This window comes from Archocentrus centrarchus, chromosome 20 (genome assembly GCF_007364275.1).
Source record: "Archocentrus centrarchus isolate MPI-CPG fArcCen1 chromosome 20, fArcCen1, whole genome shotgun sequence".
NCBI classification, from domain to species: Eukaryota; Metazoa; Chordata; class Actinopteri; order Cichliformes; family Cichlidae; genus Archocentrus; species Archocentrus centrarchus.
The window spans coordinates 24,333,585-24,352,129 of record NC_044365.1 but is presented as its reverse complement, the minus strand read 5'-3'; the positions used below and the strand labels follow the sequence as shown (position 1 = coordinate 24,352,129).

The 18,545-nt window shown below is 41.3% G+C and overlaps 1 protein-coding gene across 10 annotated transcripts in view; it reads right to left on the bottom strand.

Moving 5' to 3' along the window:
* Positions 1 to 18,545, bottom strand: part of kiaa1217 (KIAA1217 ortholog) — a 119,218-nt gene that overhangs the window by 25,877 nt on the left and 74,796 nt on the right. For 8 of the 10 annotated variants that reach the window (XM_030756174.1, XM_030756170.1, XM_030756172.1 and 5 more), the window contains exon 3: positions 1,698 to 1,893. In XM_030756174.1, coding sequence (XP_030612034.1) covers positions 1,698 to 1,893 — 196 coding nt within the window. Of the gene's footprint in view, positions 1 to 1,697; positions 1,894 to 8,944; positions 9,053 to 17,407; positions 17,607 to 18,545 lie in introns of those variants that run through there. The other 2 variants (XM_030756177.1, XM_030756176.1) reach the window with 2 other exon arrangements.

Here is an 18,545-nt window from a genome sequence, read left to right as displayed (position 1 = left end):
ATGCACCACGAGACAGAGTGAGACAGGGAGAGGGCAAATCCAGGAAATAAAATTGCTGAGTCTATCCATTGCTCTCTCTCTCTCTGGTCTGTCTGGGTTCCTGTGTTGTAAAAACTTAACAAAGTGCCCATTTGCAGAATAACACCCCCCCCCCCCCCCCCCCCCCCCCCCCCGAGAGCTGTTATGTTAACAGCAGTCTAGTTTTCATCCAGATGTTTGCAACTAGAGTGATTGAGTTTAATGACAAAGCACCACTGATCGAGATTGCATTGTGCACACCTCTGTTTTTTTTATTTAAAGTTACTCTTATTTGCTATGACAAAGTTGAATACCTTGGATTTAACAAGGAATCGCATTCTTCAGCACCTGGTTTCACTGAGGACAGGAGACAAATGGCTTACAGGTTTTCTGACCAAATGGGCACAGTTTTCCAGCTCTCTCCAGTAAGACACAAAAGTCTAAAATAAATAACATCCTGAAATATATCCTCATCACAGCAATTGAGACACAATGAAAAGGTAGCACACTATAATACTGGCGCAAAATAAAGACTCTGAAATTCAATACACTTGATGCCACACTCTAGAATGAATGGGATACTCACGTTTGAGGTTTTAAGGAATCCCTGTTTTCTGCTGGGTTTTAAGAAGCTCTCAAAATGCTAGAATTGTGACAGCAAAAGGTACTTAAAAAGCCCCAAATGTCCGTTGGGACCAAGCGAAGCGTGTGCCTGTCTGTTTGTGTGTGTGCATGTGTGTGAGAGGCTGTGGGAGGGACACTGTCGTGAAGTGGTGCCCCCCCCCCTTTTTTTTCTCCTCCCCCTTTCCTCACACCATAACCCCCTACTGTCCTAACACACAGTCTTGATGTTTTTGATAGAAAGAAAGAGTGTAATGGAATACGTCTACGTGCATGTGCAGTAAAGCTTTTTTATTTTTGTTCCTTGTGCCGCCCACCCCAAACAAAGCAAGAGGCAACGCTGGCACTGAAAAGTGTGGAATACGACACCCCCGTAGTTTCATTCATTTTCACTTCGGTCAAAAGGTGCGCCTCTCAGATGCTTTCCTATTGTCCCGTAGCAGATGCCTTGCTGCGTTGTGAGCTCTGCTGCACTGACGCTCAGACTTTGTTTGGAGAGTTTTCTGATTCTTTGCATCACTCTCAGCCTAACGCAGCAACCTAATTCTGCACAATTCTGAGCCTTTCTGCATGTGCATGCAAATGTAGCACCTCGTGCGTCGATAAGACGACCCATTTCTAATCCTGTCAATACCACGATGGCACACTGTGGATGCGTTCCCCTATCTTTCACTACAGAAGAAATGAATTCTAATTAAAACAAAACCGTGTGCCGAGGTGGGGAAAGGAGGAAGCGAGGAGACTAGCAGACAGATGAAGTGAGAGGAACTGATTTGGACTGTAAGTGAAACAATGACATCATACTATGGTTGGGAACTTTTATAAGGAGTTCTTAAGTTATGCCAAGGTTATGCTAAAACAGCACCTCAAACACTGTTAATGCCATGATTCTTTTATAGATCAGGTGCAAGAATTTCCTTGTGGAATACAGCATTGCAAGACACTTGACTGATACCTTTCCTGGTCAAGAAAAAGCGACAAAGTCTAATCCAGGTAGAAAGGCATTTTCTCAAACTAACCAAACTGCCATCAACCCAAGAGTCTTATACCCAGCGTACCTAGTGAGCGGTCCTTTGTCTGGTTGGCTGATCGCACAACAGGCAGGCTGGCACGGACCCGGCTGCCACGGGTAAAGTTTGTGGGCGCTTCAGCCTCAGACATGGTCTCCAACGATTCCAGGGAGGCCAAGGATAGGTGGTCGACCTGGTCGCCGATACTGTGCTGGGTGCAGGGGGTGTGTTTTGGGCTTCTGCTCTGGAATGGGAGCACATGGAAACAACACTGTAAGAGCGATACCCTGTAAACATTGTACACAAGATCACACTTTACATGCATTAATATTACAATTTCTCAAGGACACAATAAAATAATCCAATTTCTCACAGTATCAGACACTCTTTTGCATTACAATGTATTTGGCGGAGTAAAAATAACGCTCCTTGACTCAGCGTTGTGAGTCACACCCATTCTTTGCAAAGCGAGAATAAGAACTCTTTGATGTTGACTTTGAGTTTGACTCCAGCAACACACACGCAAAAAAGAATGTACTCATGCAAATGTGCAACAAAGTGTTAATACAGTCTGTGACTAACACATGCTAACACACTGAAAACTTTGCTGCGCTATTCCACAAGCACATCACAGCCCTGAAAGTTACCAAATGTGAGGACTTTTCTAATCACACTACAGGATTTTTTGCTCCTATTTAAAACACACCAACTTGTATGCATGGTTAATGAAAGTACCAATACCCTGAAAGAGTTCAAACAGATGCCTAAAACCTTGGTCCAGAAGGAGAAATTCCTACTAACCACTGATTAATGATCAGGAATTGTGTCATCAAAACTTCTCTGTAATCATATCTGCATGGCGTGGCATCCTCGAGCCAGGGATACAAAAAGAAGATCTGTGACCTGACTCCTGAGCCCACTGAGCTATTGTACAAAGAGGTAAGGTGAGCTCCACCTCAGGGAGAAAACTGATGGGCTTGTGAACACTGAACACTGGGCTCTTTATGAAATTGCCCCTCTTCCCTGGCACCAAAATGGTGCTGTAAAGCTATAGCAGCTGAAGACACAAGGCTACAAGGCCAGGTCCTTTGGGTTATCTTGAACACGCCAGCCTTCACATGCTGCCATTATCTCACACTCATATGTGTATGGGCAAATAAAGAATTTAAGCATACTAAATTAAGTGCAGTTGACATTTGTAGGAGCTTTTATAGCCAGAACTGGTTTAGCCTGACAGCCAAGACTGGCTGACAGGCACAGACAGGGCAGACACTGAGAGACATGGGGGCACATGGGTTTAGGAACATGGTCACATAGCAGATGTTAGCAAGTGTGCGAACACGGCCACACATACACACTCTCTGACAACACAACAGCATGATGCAGATAAGATAAAAGGCTGACTAACTCTGTGGGGCAATTGGATTTTCATCAAATACCTCTGAATGTCAAGCTCAGAGTGAAGGGAGAAGAGCATGGCCTGTAAAGACTGATGGGAGAAAAGAGGAGAGAAGGAGAAAACAAAAAGTGAACGGCTTAGAAATGCCAGCGGGAGGCTGAGATAGCAACAAAATAGAAGAACCGTGGAAACAAATCTATGTCCATAGCAGACAGAAAAGAAGGAATGAGGCTGAATGGACAGCCAACATGCAAAAGTTAAACATAGTCGAAAAGTTAGATTGATCATTAAAATTAGCACTGACATGATAATCCTACAAATCCCACCTCTTAAAAATGTCTGCAATTACATTAATTGAGGCCATTTATACTATAATGCCATATCCTTAAAAAAAAAAAAAAAAAAAGAGTATTTTAATTCATCAAGCTTCACTTCCCCCGTATGATATTTGCTGAGTCCGTTTGCAAGCATTTCTCTGATGCACTGTCACAGCGACCAGGCAAATTGGTGAGCCACAACTCAACTTCAGTAATTCCATTAAAATACGCTTAGGCTGCAGCACTCAGAGATTTAAAGTAATGAATAAATATATAATCTTATTTTGTTAATACATGATGACAGTCACTAAAAAAAAAAAAAACGGTCACACACAGGTGGCATGTCACCTGAAACTAGTCATGTGTTGGGAATTTAATCTGACCACTGAATGATTTATGATCTTATTCACTGTTGGTGGCCCTCCCACACTGCTTCTCATATGCTACCGTGTCACCCCTGGGAGTCTTGAATCATTTTGGCTTCTTCCATCACCTGTAGGTAGTAATTATGTCAGAGTGGTCTGGCAGTGTAATCCAGTGTTTTCTAAAAATACTGAAGTGGAGAAAGTGGAACCCACATTCAGAAGTTCAAAAGTTCCCTTAATGATCACATTTCTGCGTTTGCTGTGCGAATTGATAGCATAGTCTCAGATGTGCTTGGCCACGAGGCTGATGTGAGTAAACAAAAACTTAAATTACTCTTTTTTTTTAACTTACTTTTTGGCCAGAATTTAAAATGTAGGGGAGTGGAGGAAGACTGGATCATTTTGTTCTTTGCTCTGAGTCAGTCAAAGTTAGATAAGAAGACTAACACCCATACAGACTGTGTTCTCCCTGATTCAAGTCTTTATGCTAAGCTAAGATGAGTCGAACGAAGCTAAGCTAAGCAACTCCTGGCTCCAGCTGCACATTTAATTAGAAGATCCTCAAACTATTCATTTAAGTGCCAGCAAGCGAAACCCACAGTTAAAGCAAGAAAATTTAAGTTTTGGTACTATTATAATATATATATTTAAATAAAGCACAATAAGCTTTGGCAATAAGGCTATGTGGTGCAGTGCAATATCAAACATTAGGCCCATGGGCAAGAACCAGCCTGCTTAAGGGTTCAAATGTGCCTACTGGGTGGCACATTAAGGTAAGACACACTTTATTTATCCTGAAAGTTGGCAAATTACTGTGCCTCTGTGTAACTGAAGAAAACATATTTCTAAAGAGGCACAAGCAGGGATTTAGTATCACTACCAATGTAGTGTCAGTAGGTTTATGGTCATTATCTTTATTTTAACAACATGCAAGCTCATTTAATTAGTCCTCTTATTTCCCTACTACTGTTATTACCATTTTCCCCTGTGACTTGAGAGTTAATTCATTTGATAAGTGCCAATCTGGCAGAGGAATCCCTTTAAAGTCACTAAATGAAGTCATGTGATATATTTGCATGACTTTCTCCCATCCCTTATTTACTTTTTTTTTTTTTGTTGCACCAGTAAATATTATGCTGCAAATCAAGAGGAGAGGAACACATTATAATAGCAGGTGTCCATATTTTTTACTTTAAATGAAAGCAAAATGTTTGAAGTTTTTAGAGCCTGATCAATACAGGATTTTTAAGATCTATACCAATACAGAATTTGTACTGATTTTTTCTTTTTTTTTAAAAAATCTGTTATTCCAACATACCTGCTGATTTTTCCTCTCAGACACACAAAACATAAACAGAATTCCCTAACAAATGTTGTGTAGTTATTTATTTACTTTTTTACGCTCTGCTGGTTGTTGCGTTGTGGCATTCCTAACATGCATGCTGCCAGCAGGGGAGTATCAAGAGTGCCCTCTGGTCAACAAGCCATTCAATGTTAACACTCATATGGTTGATTGGTGTTTCTCCCCTTTCTTCTTTACTTTTTAAAAAAATTTTCATTTATCAGCCATTTATCTGCTGATACTGATAGACAAGCAATTATCTAATATCTGCTGATAATTTATGGAGCTCCATAAGTATTACACACTGATTATTAAACAGTGGCAACATGTTTCTTTAAGGTTACAGCAGCTGCGTTTCTTTGCAATGACAGCAGACTACCTTGACTATGCAAAAGCAAAGACACTGATTAAGTTGCATTTATTTTTCATAAGACATCCCAAATGACTCTAATTGCTGTGTTCTTCTTTACACTAAACTAAATGGATGATGTTGGGATGGCAAATGCCCTGATAGTGCAGAATCTGAAAAAATTATACTTATTGCATATAAATTCATTTTTTTTCTTCAAAAGGAAGATTGCCTTATTTAAAACTCACTTTTTTTTTTAATTTCAAGAAAATATTACAATGGGCACAATGTGACAGTTATAGCACAGGAGAGAAAGACTGTTAAAGCGGAAAGAGTCAAACATAACGATGGAGAAAATGGCAAATGAGACCTTCTACCTCCCTGTGGAGAGGTGGGGTAATTAAGTTAAACCACTCCACACCACTCCACATCTGACAAATGAGATGTCTCCTCAAAAGGTTAACAGTTTAGTTCAGATTAACTTCTCCGTCTCTCGCTCCCTCACTCCCTCTCTTGCATACGTGCATAGATTCTCAATTTGACAGTGACTCCATATATATATATATATATGATTGTCATAAAGCATTTGAGCCAAGGATGCCTTCTGTCTACGCTTACTCCTTCCAGCCTCAAGGTCCAGATGTGAAGGCCACAGGCCACCAGCTGATTAGCACTGTAAAAACCTGCTTCTACCCACTCATACCTATAGTACATTCCACAGCTGCAATTTCCCCTCACTTCAGTCAAAACCAAACGGCCTGAGATTCTGCTTTTTCAGCAGCGGCTGCCTCTGTACACCACATTGGCTCTGACAGCTATGATGAATGTGAAACTGAGACACCAACATTAGCTTATACACAGGAACATGACAAGTCATAAACTCGTGAAAAGAGCCCCTTGGGAAGGAACGTGTCTAGAAAATTAAGCCTGAATCTGTCAAAGAAATCAGAAAATGTTGACTTCAACGATGGGAGGATGTCTGCGCAGTTCTGCAGCCAGTGTCAGCGGGCTGTTTTTTTATTAAACCAGTGTCAAATAGTCACCGTGATTAGAGTATGTTAGAGCAGGTCTAGAAATAACTCGGTGGAATTTGCCTCATCCAAATGCTGATTTTGTGTGGCTTAAAGCCTTTTCCTCAGGCGGTGACTGAAAAAAATTAGTCTTGAACACGACTTGCTGGAGCTTTATTATATTAAATGGATGTCAAGAATTGTACAATGTGGGCAAGCAATAATTAGGCAAACAACCATGCTTGTAGAGAAAAAAGATGCAAGATAACAGTGTTTCAGTCAACCTCTGTCTGTCCCTCTCTGTGTGTGTGTGTGTGTGTCTGTGTGTGTGTTTGAGAGCTAAAGAAAGACGGATACAAAGAGAGACTCAGTGCGTGCATGAGTGAGTCAGGCCATTGTTCCAGAAAATCTGACCCGAACCCAGGACATCCTGCAAACATTTATGCAACAGTGGTCTGACAAACAGTATGCTGTCATGAGAAAGCAAGCGTAGGTCTTCATGTCTGCATTAACGAAATATATGTAACATTCAAACTTTGTAGGTCAGCGTACACTGCACGCTGCACTAAACCTCCACCTCATGATCGCGCATGTACAGTATATGCGCTTTTCACTGTAACCTGTCCTCTCTCTTGATTATTGCAATGCTACTTTCACCGGAGGAACAATGTTACATGATTTCACAGAGCAGAGCAGAATATGTTACAACGAGCTGCCCCCGTCTTAGACTGACAGGTTGACATGTGGAGTTGAGCTGGGGCGATTAAAGTAAATTACAATTGTTAAGAGTAATGGCCGCCACCATCAGGGTCTCACCGTGTCACTCACTGAGATTTAAGTATAGATATGGCCAAATTGTCACGCACCACACCTGCTGCCTGTCTACACAAAGCCCACTGATTGGAGCCGACCTTCTTATAGAATCAACATGGTGTTATAACAGCTTAGCCTGGCTTTTACCTTAAAAACGGGGGCAGTCGTCTGCTTTCTCTGTAGTCATGGTGATCATTTTCGCCTATGGACTGCATAACACTGGAGATCTTTACGAAGATGCGTTTCACAAGTCATCCCAAAACACCCAAGACGGCTCACCTGTGTATGTATTTACTCAGAACAACATCTACTACCAGGGTCTGACTACAATAGCATTTATTCACACCTCATCTGTTATGTAAACAAACAGAAAGAATGCACATGGGAAACCAGAGAAACAGGTTTCATTGACTCATTCTATACTGCCTTTCTCGGTATGAAAGAATGTAAACATGAAAGTTGAGGTTGAAGCTTTAAACACAAACTCCAGTGTTGTGAGCACAGCTTTCCACTTAAGATGCTAATTTGACTCCAGCTCTCGGGAGCGGAAATAGAGCCAACGGTAATTACCTGGCCCGATCTGCATGGCTGTCACATAAACAGATGACGGTGGCTTTGGTATACTGTTAACCCTTCGCTTAACTTATCTCATTCTGATATCACACTTATAGCGCCAAGTTGATAGTTGATGTGGCAGGAATCAAAGTGGAGTAAAATGCTGTTTTTTTTTTGTATTTAACTGTCCCAGAGTAAAACATTAAATCAAAACAAGAGTTCAACAATGTAAGGACCAAACTGTCAGTTAATTAGCCAACGTGAGTCAAAAACTTAATGCCGCTGCAGTTCTACACAACTCTGAAGCATAAAGCCCCTGTCAATCAGCTGGTCAGCACTCAGTCCACATGTCTGTGGACAGACCATCACCCTTTGTCTACCTTAGTCTAAATGACATTATACTAAAATCCCCCAGTCATCCATTCCTATTCACTGCTACCACATCCCTCCCTCCCTCCCACCTCTGATGCATTCCTCCCTTAATCCCCTCGTCAAAATCCCCAGATGACCTTTCAGAGATTGTTATATTTGTTAATTGCTATGTTCGTTTATAGTATGTATGTTTATAGTATGTAAGCTGACCATGAAGGTGAGGGATGTGTGCAGAAAGGGTGGCAGTTCAGATCCCACTACTTACTAAAAAAGACAAATGCAGAAATTTACATGCAAAACAGCAACTGTTACCATCTCATTCAAAAATATTTAACACTGACAAGTCAAATATAATCAAGTGCACTGCAAATGAAATTTATACTCACAACAGTACAAAAAAGAGCGTAAAGTAGGCAGGTTGATTATCTCTTATGCCACTTGCGACACACTGGACAACAACTGAGCAACACTCTCCAACTGATTTTATCCACTCACACATATACAAGTGAGTCAGGGTTATCACCAGCAGACATCACCCTCTCCACTGAATAAGCAAGGTTAAAAAAGGCAACACTGTGCAACCATCAGATGTAATCAGCAATGGGCGGCCATAAAGCAGAGAACACTAACTTCATGAGGTTCTTTCATGTCACATTCATTTAGTTTGCATGTAAGAATATAAGCACAGTTACAGTTAAAAAAAAAAATAAGTTCAAGCAACAAGCACGGTCTAGATTAAACTTAAAATATATATATATGAATACAGCATTTACCATGATCCAAAAATGAAAGTCTTCTTCCACAAGTGACTTCCATGTGCGACTGGAAACTCTGATCTAAGGGACACAGGGTCTCTTCCTCCAGTGTTTTTTCAGCTCTTGAAGCACTCTGTACAACCACCCTGTCCAGCTTCCTTCTCTTTCTGTTCTACCTCACAGCGGATGCCCCCCCTCCCACGCCCAATCCAATGCACACACTCTCCCACATCCCTAACGATCCAGCAGCACAATACAAACATGCACAGTCCTCACCAGGCGGACAGCAGGGGGAAGGAAGCCATTGCTTTTCTGTGCTTTTTACATTTGTGTTAGACTAAGACTGTGATGGAGAGTGAAGGACATATGCACAGGTCATGATGCCCAGTATTTCTTACTTCCAGGCCATTCCACCAGCCTATGAGTACAAAAGAACTGATCCCTGAAAACAGCGTTGCACGCCATGAAGTTTCCATTCAAAGATAAAAAAGAAAGAAATACATTTATCTTAAAATGGCAGCTTCAGCATAAATCTCCCTCCTAAATCTGAGCTTCCATCGCACTGCCTGAGGCTGTAACTGAAAACAGAAAGGTGACAACTGTGTCTCAAGGAGATAAGACCTTTCTTCAAGGACCCCGAGGGCCTCTGCAGGCCCTTATCCAGTAGTATAAACACATGGACGCACCCATGAATACATATGTATGTTTACCTTTCAAAAATGTTTTTGGCAAAACTTGAATGAATGTTGGGATAATTACAAGAACAACTTGTGTTGCTAAATTGAAGAAGCTTTGTTTCGCTTCCAGCCTTGCATTCGATCAAAGCAGGTCCAGACTTAAACTGACAGATCATGTACTAGCCTTGCATGAAACGATTTGCACACATCTATCAGTGTGCACACACGCACAAAAAAAAAAAAATATCCATCTCCCTTTCCCACCCACTCGTCTCTGTTACCAAACAAATACATGCAAAATATTTGCTGACAGGGCCTGAGAGCCACAATCTGTCCAGACTTGCTCTTCAATATGAGTTTATCAACAGCAAGACCGGTTTTGTAGTTCCCAACACTTGGAGCATCCCAGAATAACACAAAAGCACAGAGTATTCCCACATGAGCAAAAACCACATCCAGGTCCTGGGCTGTCAACAGAGAGCGCCTCTCTCTGGGGGGAAAATAAAGGACTTTCCAGGTCTAATTTAAGCTACCCTGTGTGTATATCTGGGCATAAGAGGATGTGTGTGTGTGTGTAGCTCTGTGGTCAACATAACAAAGAGGGCTTTCTTCTCTTTAGGGCACTTTTAATCCTGTATCCTCTATGATGTCACACATACACGCTGTATAATCTAATACAAACAAGGCAGCATAATTTGATTTTCTTCCATCTCACCTTTTTTGATTACCATAAACAGGCAATTTTTTCTGGTCCTAAGTCACAGTATTTTGTCAAGTGTCAAGCCTCCTTCATGAAAGCGAGCCTGATAATGGCTTTGCTATTCATGCCTAATTAACAAGTCACCAAAGACCACACAGCTCCTCCACTGAGCCTGAGATTTATTATACCCGTTCTCCCAGAGGAGAGTTTTTTGGTGTGTCTGTGTTTGTGTGCACAGAAACAGGCAGATAATCAGTAATAAGTTGAACTTTTCAGTAAGCCTGATCCACATTGCTTTTCATGATCTTTTTTTTCCCCTCCCAAGCAATGGTTGTAGCACACAGCGTCCTGTTATCCACTTCTAATTGCAGTGACTTACTGCTGACCTCCGAATGAGACCAAAAAGAACCTGTTCACACAAAATGCTGACTTTTCAGCTTGAGTTTTCTCAGTCACTACGCAACAGTGAAATCAACAGACAACAATGGAAATTAAAGACGGACTTGTTTTGTTACCTATCATGTTAAGACCAACTGCAATGTGTTAAACAGCCAGATAAACAGAACGTAGCTTGGGCTGAGTTGCATGGCTATGCGCAGGGTTGTATAAACATGAGCCAAAGCTGAGGTAAAGCACTGCATCTGTAGCACATGCTCCACTTCTGTCAAACCAGCTATTTTATTAATTCCATCATCTGCCTATACTTGCCTGCTATACACTATTCTACATTCCAGGTGTTCCCTATCTTTATTGTCATCTTGTTTAGCAACAGTAAAACCTGTGAGAACATTTACATCTATACCGACTTCGACCAGTGTTGCTGCAATGCTCTCCTTTGTGCACCTACCCTCTATGCCTCTATCTTCACTGAGAAGGGCCAAATGGAAATAAAATGCAGGAGATCAAAATGAGTTTTGAACCAGATGCTCAGAACTGGTCCTGTCAGCGGTGAAATCCTCCCGGTGTGCCTTTTGAAGTCAGGTTCATACCTTTGGCCCAAGGTGGAGTCCAGATGTTGGGCTGCATGCAAAGACTTGCAAAAAGAAGGCTCAAAAAAATGAAAAGAACGAAAACATGAGAAAACAGCCCTCTTGCTGGAATCTCTTGGCCTATATATAAGAACATTAACAGTTTATGATGTAAAGCAATGATGTTTATTTTATATTGTAGTGTTGGGACAGTTTTAAAATGCAGTTCACTGGATAATAAATGCCCTTACTTGTAATTTGAAGTATATTGTATTAAGATTACTCCAAGTGAGTATTGCATTTTAAACACTTTGGGTTGAACTAATGCTGCATTGCATGCAACACTGTAAATGAATCTTGCATTTATACTCAGGTTGTTACCCAACGTGAAATGAGGCCAGGAGTCTCTCTGATGAAAATGTTTTATGTGGCAAATACATTTTTCCTTGACCTTTTACTTTGCACAGCATCAAATTAAAATGAAAACTAGTAAACAAGATGAAAAGAGGATTGAATTTAGAGTTTTAGAACATTTTCTTGTCACTTTCTCTGCTTGCAACCTCTGAAAATAAAAAAAAAACAGGCACTACAAGGGCAGCTTTTACCTCCTCTTTTTTCCTACAGCATGAAAGAGGTGAAAATAATAATCTGCTAATAGAGGAGGGACGCTAGTGTGCACACTAAAGTTTTGTTTGTTTTAAAGTTTCTCGATTTACTGGAGAAATAATTACCAAAAAACCCAAAAAACTTCCATATCATGCACACTGTCGTAGACTGGGGGTTAGTTAGATAGTGCTGATGCTGATGTGTTGACCTGCAGCTGTGTAATAAGTTGATATAAATTTAAGGTTTATAAAATTCACATTATTACACCTCCCAGCCCTCATTTTTATTCTAAGACCACCTTAAAATTTAAGTTATTATGAAATAAAAATCCCTCTAACTTCAGGGTTTGAAGGAAAAGCTGCAATGCAAACTTGGTGTGTGGTTTTACTGCATATTATTGCTACTGTTACTGAAGGATTAAGACTGGACAACTGGTCCTGTGCCAGCTGTTCATCTTAACACTTTCCCCACCCCAGTATTGTTTTGAACTTACCCTCCAGAACGCTTATATGAATAATATAAAGAAAGAGCAGAAAGTTAGATTTTTAACACTATTGCATGATGTAAAAACACTGATTGCTATATATTTTGTCATTGGCAGGGACAGTGTTAATAATAATGGAGTCAGTGATAACCATGATAAGGCTAGTATTGCATTCAGTCCCTTTTCCTGTACACAAAGTCCCTATAAGAACAGCCTTGCATGTTATCTCTGGAACATAGTGGCACTGATAGGATAACAGTCCATTTTAATAAAGCTGCAACAGAATTGTGAGTTTAAAGGCAAAAGTTTTTAAGTTTGGACAAAAGGTCACCAGGATCAACAAAGGATGAAATGCTCATATGCATGTACAGATTTGACTGGTCAAGCATGCTTATAAAGAAGACCCCCAGAGATATTGTGCTCATCTTTAAGCTGTCTTAACAGCAAAAGGTGGATTAGAAAATGCTTAGAGAATCCATTAAGGCTGTTGAGTACAACTAATTAATATGGGGTTCATCGTATATTAAACTGAGCTTTATTCACATTTGTAATTACCCATTTGCTTTTTTTTTGTACACTGTAGCTTAGTTATTAAGGTTTGCAAAAGGGCAGCCGTGTTAATGAAATAATGTAAGCAATGATCCTCAAGTAAGGCTCCTCAGGCTGCAGCTGCTGTATTGAGAAATGCCCCTTATTGTTAACAAAGGAATCTAAGGGCGTAAGGTTAAACATGCCCCATACATCTTACCTGTGAATCTGCCTAGACAATCTGACCTTTTTCAGATCCTTAAAGCATCTACCTGTCTGCTAAGCCAGAGAAGCAACAATGTAACTGAAGATAACTGCTGATGTGCAACTTAAGAAAGCGCTAATGCGGCTCTGAAGAGAGGACTGAAAAGAGCTCAGACCTGATTAGCTGGTCTGATTAACACACTGGCATTGCATTTGAGACAGTGTGTAAAATTCTGTCTGGCTTCACTCATTATCAGCAGTGATCAGTGGCAGGTCCATCAGGGCCCTCTATCAGAGCAGCTTAACCCCCCCAAACCCCCCAACGACACTCGGGATTAGACACAGCCGTGGCGCCACTCCATAGACCACTTGTCCTCTCGGTCGGGGTGCTGCGTCCCAAAAAACCCAAACCCCCGCCACATAACCCCGGTTAATTGGCAGGTCAGCGCATGTCCGTCATTAACCTTACGGTTCTTGTTTGTGTTACTGAAGGTAGCTCTCAAAGTGTTACTTCATGCAGAGGTGGCAGATGCTATTAAAAGCCAATCCTGAGCCGTTTCCAGGGTTTGATAATTAAAAACAGATGTTCTGCCGCAGACCTGCAGGACACACTATCTCATTGTGTGGTTTCAGAAGCAAGGTGCAACACAGGCAGTGCCTTGCAGAAACACATCTTTGGGTTTAAATATTTCAGCATGCAATACCTTAATGTGCGTTTGGTGATGTCCCAGCCATTGCACAACTGCTGTGCCAGGAGGGACAATGACAAATGATCTTTTCTTGTATGTGTAGTTTAAGCTAAAAACAGGAACAACACTCCCCCAAGACTAGCCCTGCTACCCCCCTTTTCTCTGATCATGGTCACATCTCTTGCAGGGAGTTGATGCATGTTTTGAAGCCAGTTTTATCTAGCTGACCTTGGCTCCAGGAAGCAAGAGTGCAGGAGGGCCACACAAAAGAATGTGCCTAAATGTTGCAATGCCTCAAAAAAAACTCAGAAGTGTTTACAGCGCATTTTCTCTATATAGGCCTGCCATCTTATAGACACTGATGCAGTAATCTTTTTAAGCTAAATGTATCTCGCAGATCTGCTTTTGAAATGCTGCCCAACTGCTACCTCTGTAAAGCGCTGTCTTTATGTGCAATTTATTTGCCCAATTAGCTTTCCCAGTGAAAGACTTTTTTTTTTTTGCCCTCTTTTCTTAGAGAAAATCAGGGCCATCATTATGTATTTTTTGCATAGAATTTACTCAAATTTATTTATAGAAAAAAAAGAAAAAAATCATCATCATCATGTCCCATACTGCTCTTTAACTTTGCAGCAAACATTCAAACAGGGAGAAACATGTTGACATAAAGGTTACTGACTCGTCATCATGTTGCATTTTGTGATTTTTGATAACATCCGTTCTAAATAGTCTTTGTGCTTGTTGGCAAACTTTGTTCCTTCTAATGATGACGCAATATGTCCAAACAAGGAAATCAGGCATGTGTATCTGTTAGACTGTCTGTTTATACACAAAATATTACTGAAAGAGAACAGAATGGAAATCTTAACCCATGATAGCTAATATTTATGTTCATTCTAAATGAGTTATCTGGTGTGAAGAGGAAATATGTACAGTATATAAAAAGGTAAAAGAAAAGGACAGAAGAATAAAACAGATTTTTGTATTTATCTTAGGAATTTACATATAGCTGATGTTTACATATATGATGTTTAAGGTGTTTCAAGTTTGAGTAACTGGATGAATATATCAGCTACCTGAGTTTGGCAGTTTGAATATTTTGATTGTAGGTTTTTGGACTGACAGAGGCTGGTTGGAAAATTGTATCACATCACCCAACATTAGTGTAAATATACACATAACTGAAATATTTTGTGAAAAAAAAGTGCGCCAAAAATGCAATGCAGTTTCTGGTAACTGTAGGGAACATAAAGTGACACTGGTTCCATTTAGCACCCTGTATATCTGGGGGCTTCAGAAAGTCTTGTCTAAAAACCTTGTCTGTTTGAATTTCTTAGATTAAATTCATAAAACAGAACAAACTGTTCCGATCACATTCTGACTGTTCCTTTTGCAGGAGAGCTGCAATATGAACACCTCCTGTCAGAAATTGTACCAATTTAACAATCTTGAAATCTGTGCTCTCATAAGTCATAGGCCAACAGATTATTGCAGCTTGGGGGTGCAGACCTTTCTGTCTGTCTGCCTGTCTGTCCGTGTGGTGCCCACAGCTGCAGACAGCTGTCCTAACATGGCCGCCCCACTCTGGAGAGAAACCCGGAGCCTGGCAAGTCACAGCTCATCAAACACAGAGACTGGCACACAAGCGGAAGGAGGGAATTCAGTGTGTGTGTGTGCATGTGTTCGTGACCAGTCAAGCAGCTCGGTTTGTGCTTGCCTAAGCCCCTGGGCAGAATGAGAGGGATGAGAGGATAGGTGGCGGTCAGGCCAATGGGATGTTATCTCATCTCACTTGGGTGGATTCCAGGTCTTTGCAGACCCGATGAAAAACAGAGGAAATTAAAACACTTGCTTTGGTTGCAGATTTAAGGATCAACAAAAGAAGAAGACGAAAGGAGAATCGAGCACAAGTCAAGCAGTCTGTATCTATGTGGGAGGGCAGTTCTGTGATTATTCCTAAAAGATTGGGGTCATCACTTTATAGGCTGACACAATATCATCTTCCTAACCTCTGCTTGACCTTGATGCATCTCCGCCTCTGTAACTCAAACCTGCTTCCCCCTCCTGAAGCATGCACTCCCAACGAATTAGCTCTTCCTGCATGGTCGGCATGTTTAAATCTGCGTGAGAACAGTAGCAGGTCTACCTTTTTCCCACACTGTCAGAGAACTCACAAGAATGTTGTTGTGGCCAAGATGACACATTTTCTGGCAGCCCCCCCCCCCCTCAAATCTGAATAATTACACCCCTCAGGACACGAATGACAAACACTTCAATAAACTTGTCATTATTTTCATTTTCCGCCACTTCTTTTAGCACTGAGTTATTGCATTATTCTTGACATCCAGAATTGGATCATGCCAACTGCGGTCTTCAGTCATCTTTTTCTCATTTATCAGCTCTGAATTTATTTGCCAGGCAATGGTGCTCAAACTATGCCTGCGTTATGACAGAATCTTCATCCTTAACATAATGTATTCAAGAGCCATCAGGACTCAGATCCCATCCCACATGTCTGAGTAACATATAAGCTGTTTCTTTCCAAAATCAGTTTGAAAGTGTAATGTCATGCAAACTAACAATAGGCACCGACAGCTCTCTCATCTCGACATTTTTAGAGTAACTGCATGTCACATACAATAAAGATAGTCAGTTGCAAACTGAACTCTCTGTGACTCTGGAATGACCCGTAACATATTTTCTTACACAAGTTCAGACACAAAAGAAACTTATTGTTGCTCTTGTCGCTTCTTACTGCGTAACAGCATAGTCAGCAAGCAGTGGCCTTGATTTTTTCCGAGTAAAAGCCTTCTCCAAAACTGAGATAAAGAAGCAACAGAACTGTCCTGGCAGCCTAATCAGGGAAGTGCGCCCACAGCTTTAGTCTACTCAAATTAACGCATAAAATATTAATTGCAGCATAAAGGATGAGCCACTAAGTTTGGGAAAACACAGCAACTCTCAACTGCGAGCGCCAATTCTGGATCTTTTGAAGGGCTACACGTAAACACACAGCCACGAGAAACACAAGATGACACGCAAGGTCTCACGCATTTGCTATAAATCTTCTCCTTAATTCACCAGCAACAGCAGCAACCAGCGTAGCAATCACAGCCATACCGTCATATAATCATCACCACCATCCCTATCACGCAAGATGCAGCACGTTGTTAAGGTATAAACCCAGACGTCCGTTCACAATAGATAATTTGCTTTACAATTATAGCTACATAACTGCCATTTCGCCAAAATTATGGGAGTGTTGCAAGTGATTGCACATTTTGGATGATTTACACCTCAAGGCGTCGATCCAATTAAATATCACTGAAGTTGCGGTTAGATACTTTGCGTCGTTTTGTATCCATTAGTGGGGGGGGAAGGAGACAAAAAACCCCAAAACTCGTGCGCCAAGTTTTGCATTTGCTTCTTAAGTTTGCAGCACCTGACAGCACGCTGGTGCGCGCAGTGTCTGGTGCAGGAGAGAAACTCCAGGGCGTTTCACTTGGCTCATAAGAGCAACAATCCACGCATCTGTATAGTAGACTTCTACATATACTGGCACGCAACTAATATATGAAAAGGCACTGCGTGTCTAAAAAAGAAAACAGCAGATTTTGCAGCTTACCTTTTGTTTTCTGACTTGGACTGACGTTTCCGATGTGATAAATTTATTCCCGTTTACGTAAGAAAAAAAAAAAGTTTCTTCTTATTCTTCCGAGGGCTTTAAGTACGGAGAGGCATGCTTCCAAACAATCTTCCGATCCATAGCCTGCACTGCACAGGAGCGCTCCTGCACTCACACACACAGCTCTCACACAGGCAGGATCCCAGCTCTCTCCGACAGGCACCTACACGTAAACTGAGCCCTTCCAGCGGTGACATCACGAGTCACTATAGCAACCCTGACTCCACCCCAGCCCGGAGCTGAACTTACCTGTCCGACTGTCTAAACTTCCCAACAGAAATCCTCATTTTTCTACCCGTGCGCAGGATAAAACCATCAAATATACACTTTTTTCCCTCGTCACAATTTTTCTCAGAGATGAGAATCCGTGCTCGAGTCAAAGGGAAAAAAAAACAATGCATGTACACAGTACAAGCCCACTGCATTCAAAAAAGCAAACAAACCAGTTGATCAGCTTGGGCAAATCTGATACCATCATCCCTGACGAGTGATATTAGGTTATATATGCAAACCTACAGAGTTAATGATCGGGGCTGTGGATTGAAACTGCACCGCATGAAAAGGGGTTACTTTGCATGTGGGCTGGCCTGAAAACAGCACTCACAAAATTCTTCTTCCTTCTTTCACAATACCTTGTGCCATTTCCTGGAGCTCCCCTGTGGCCTAATGCCAGTCTCACTATTACCTCAGTTATTTTGGCTACAAAGCCAACTTGCCCCCCCTTTCCACCCCCACACCCCCCTTTCATCGCCTCTCACCCTGAACAAACAAACCTGATCAGGTGAGCCAAACATCCACGTAGAGACTCCTTCTGTGCTGTCCTCCCTATTGACTTCAGACAGGTGAAGCACAAGGAGCGTTTATAACCTTTAAAAGTTCCCAAATAACACTGGGAAATGTATATTTCATACAAGTGCATATCTTAAAATTAAAGAGTGTGTGGCCCATTCAAACTGTTTGTGGTTTGTAGTTTTTCTTTTTTACTCCTTCATAAAAAAATACCACCACACTGTTCCACAGCAGCTGTGGGAGGGAAATGTGACAGGCAGATTTATTGGATACATTTCACGTTTAACCT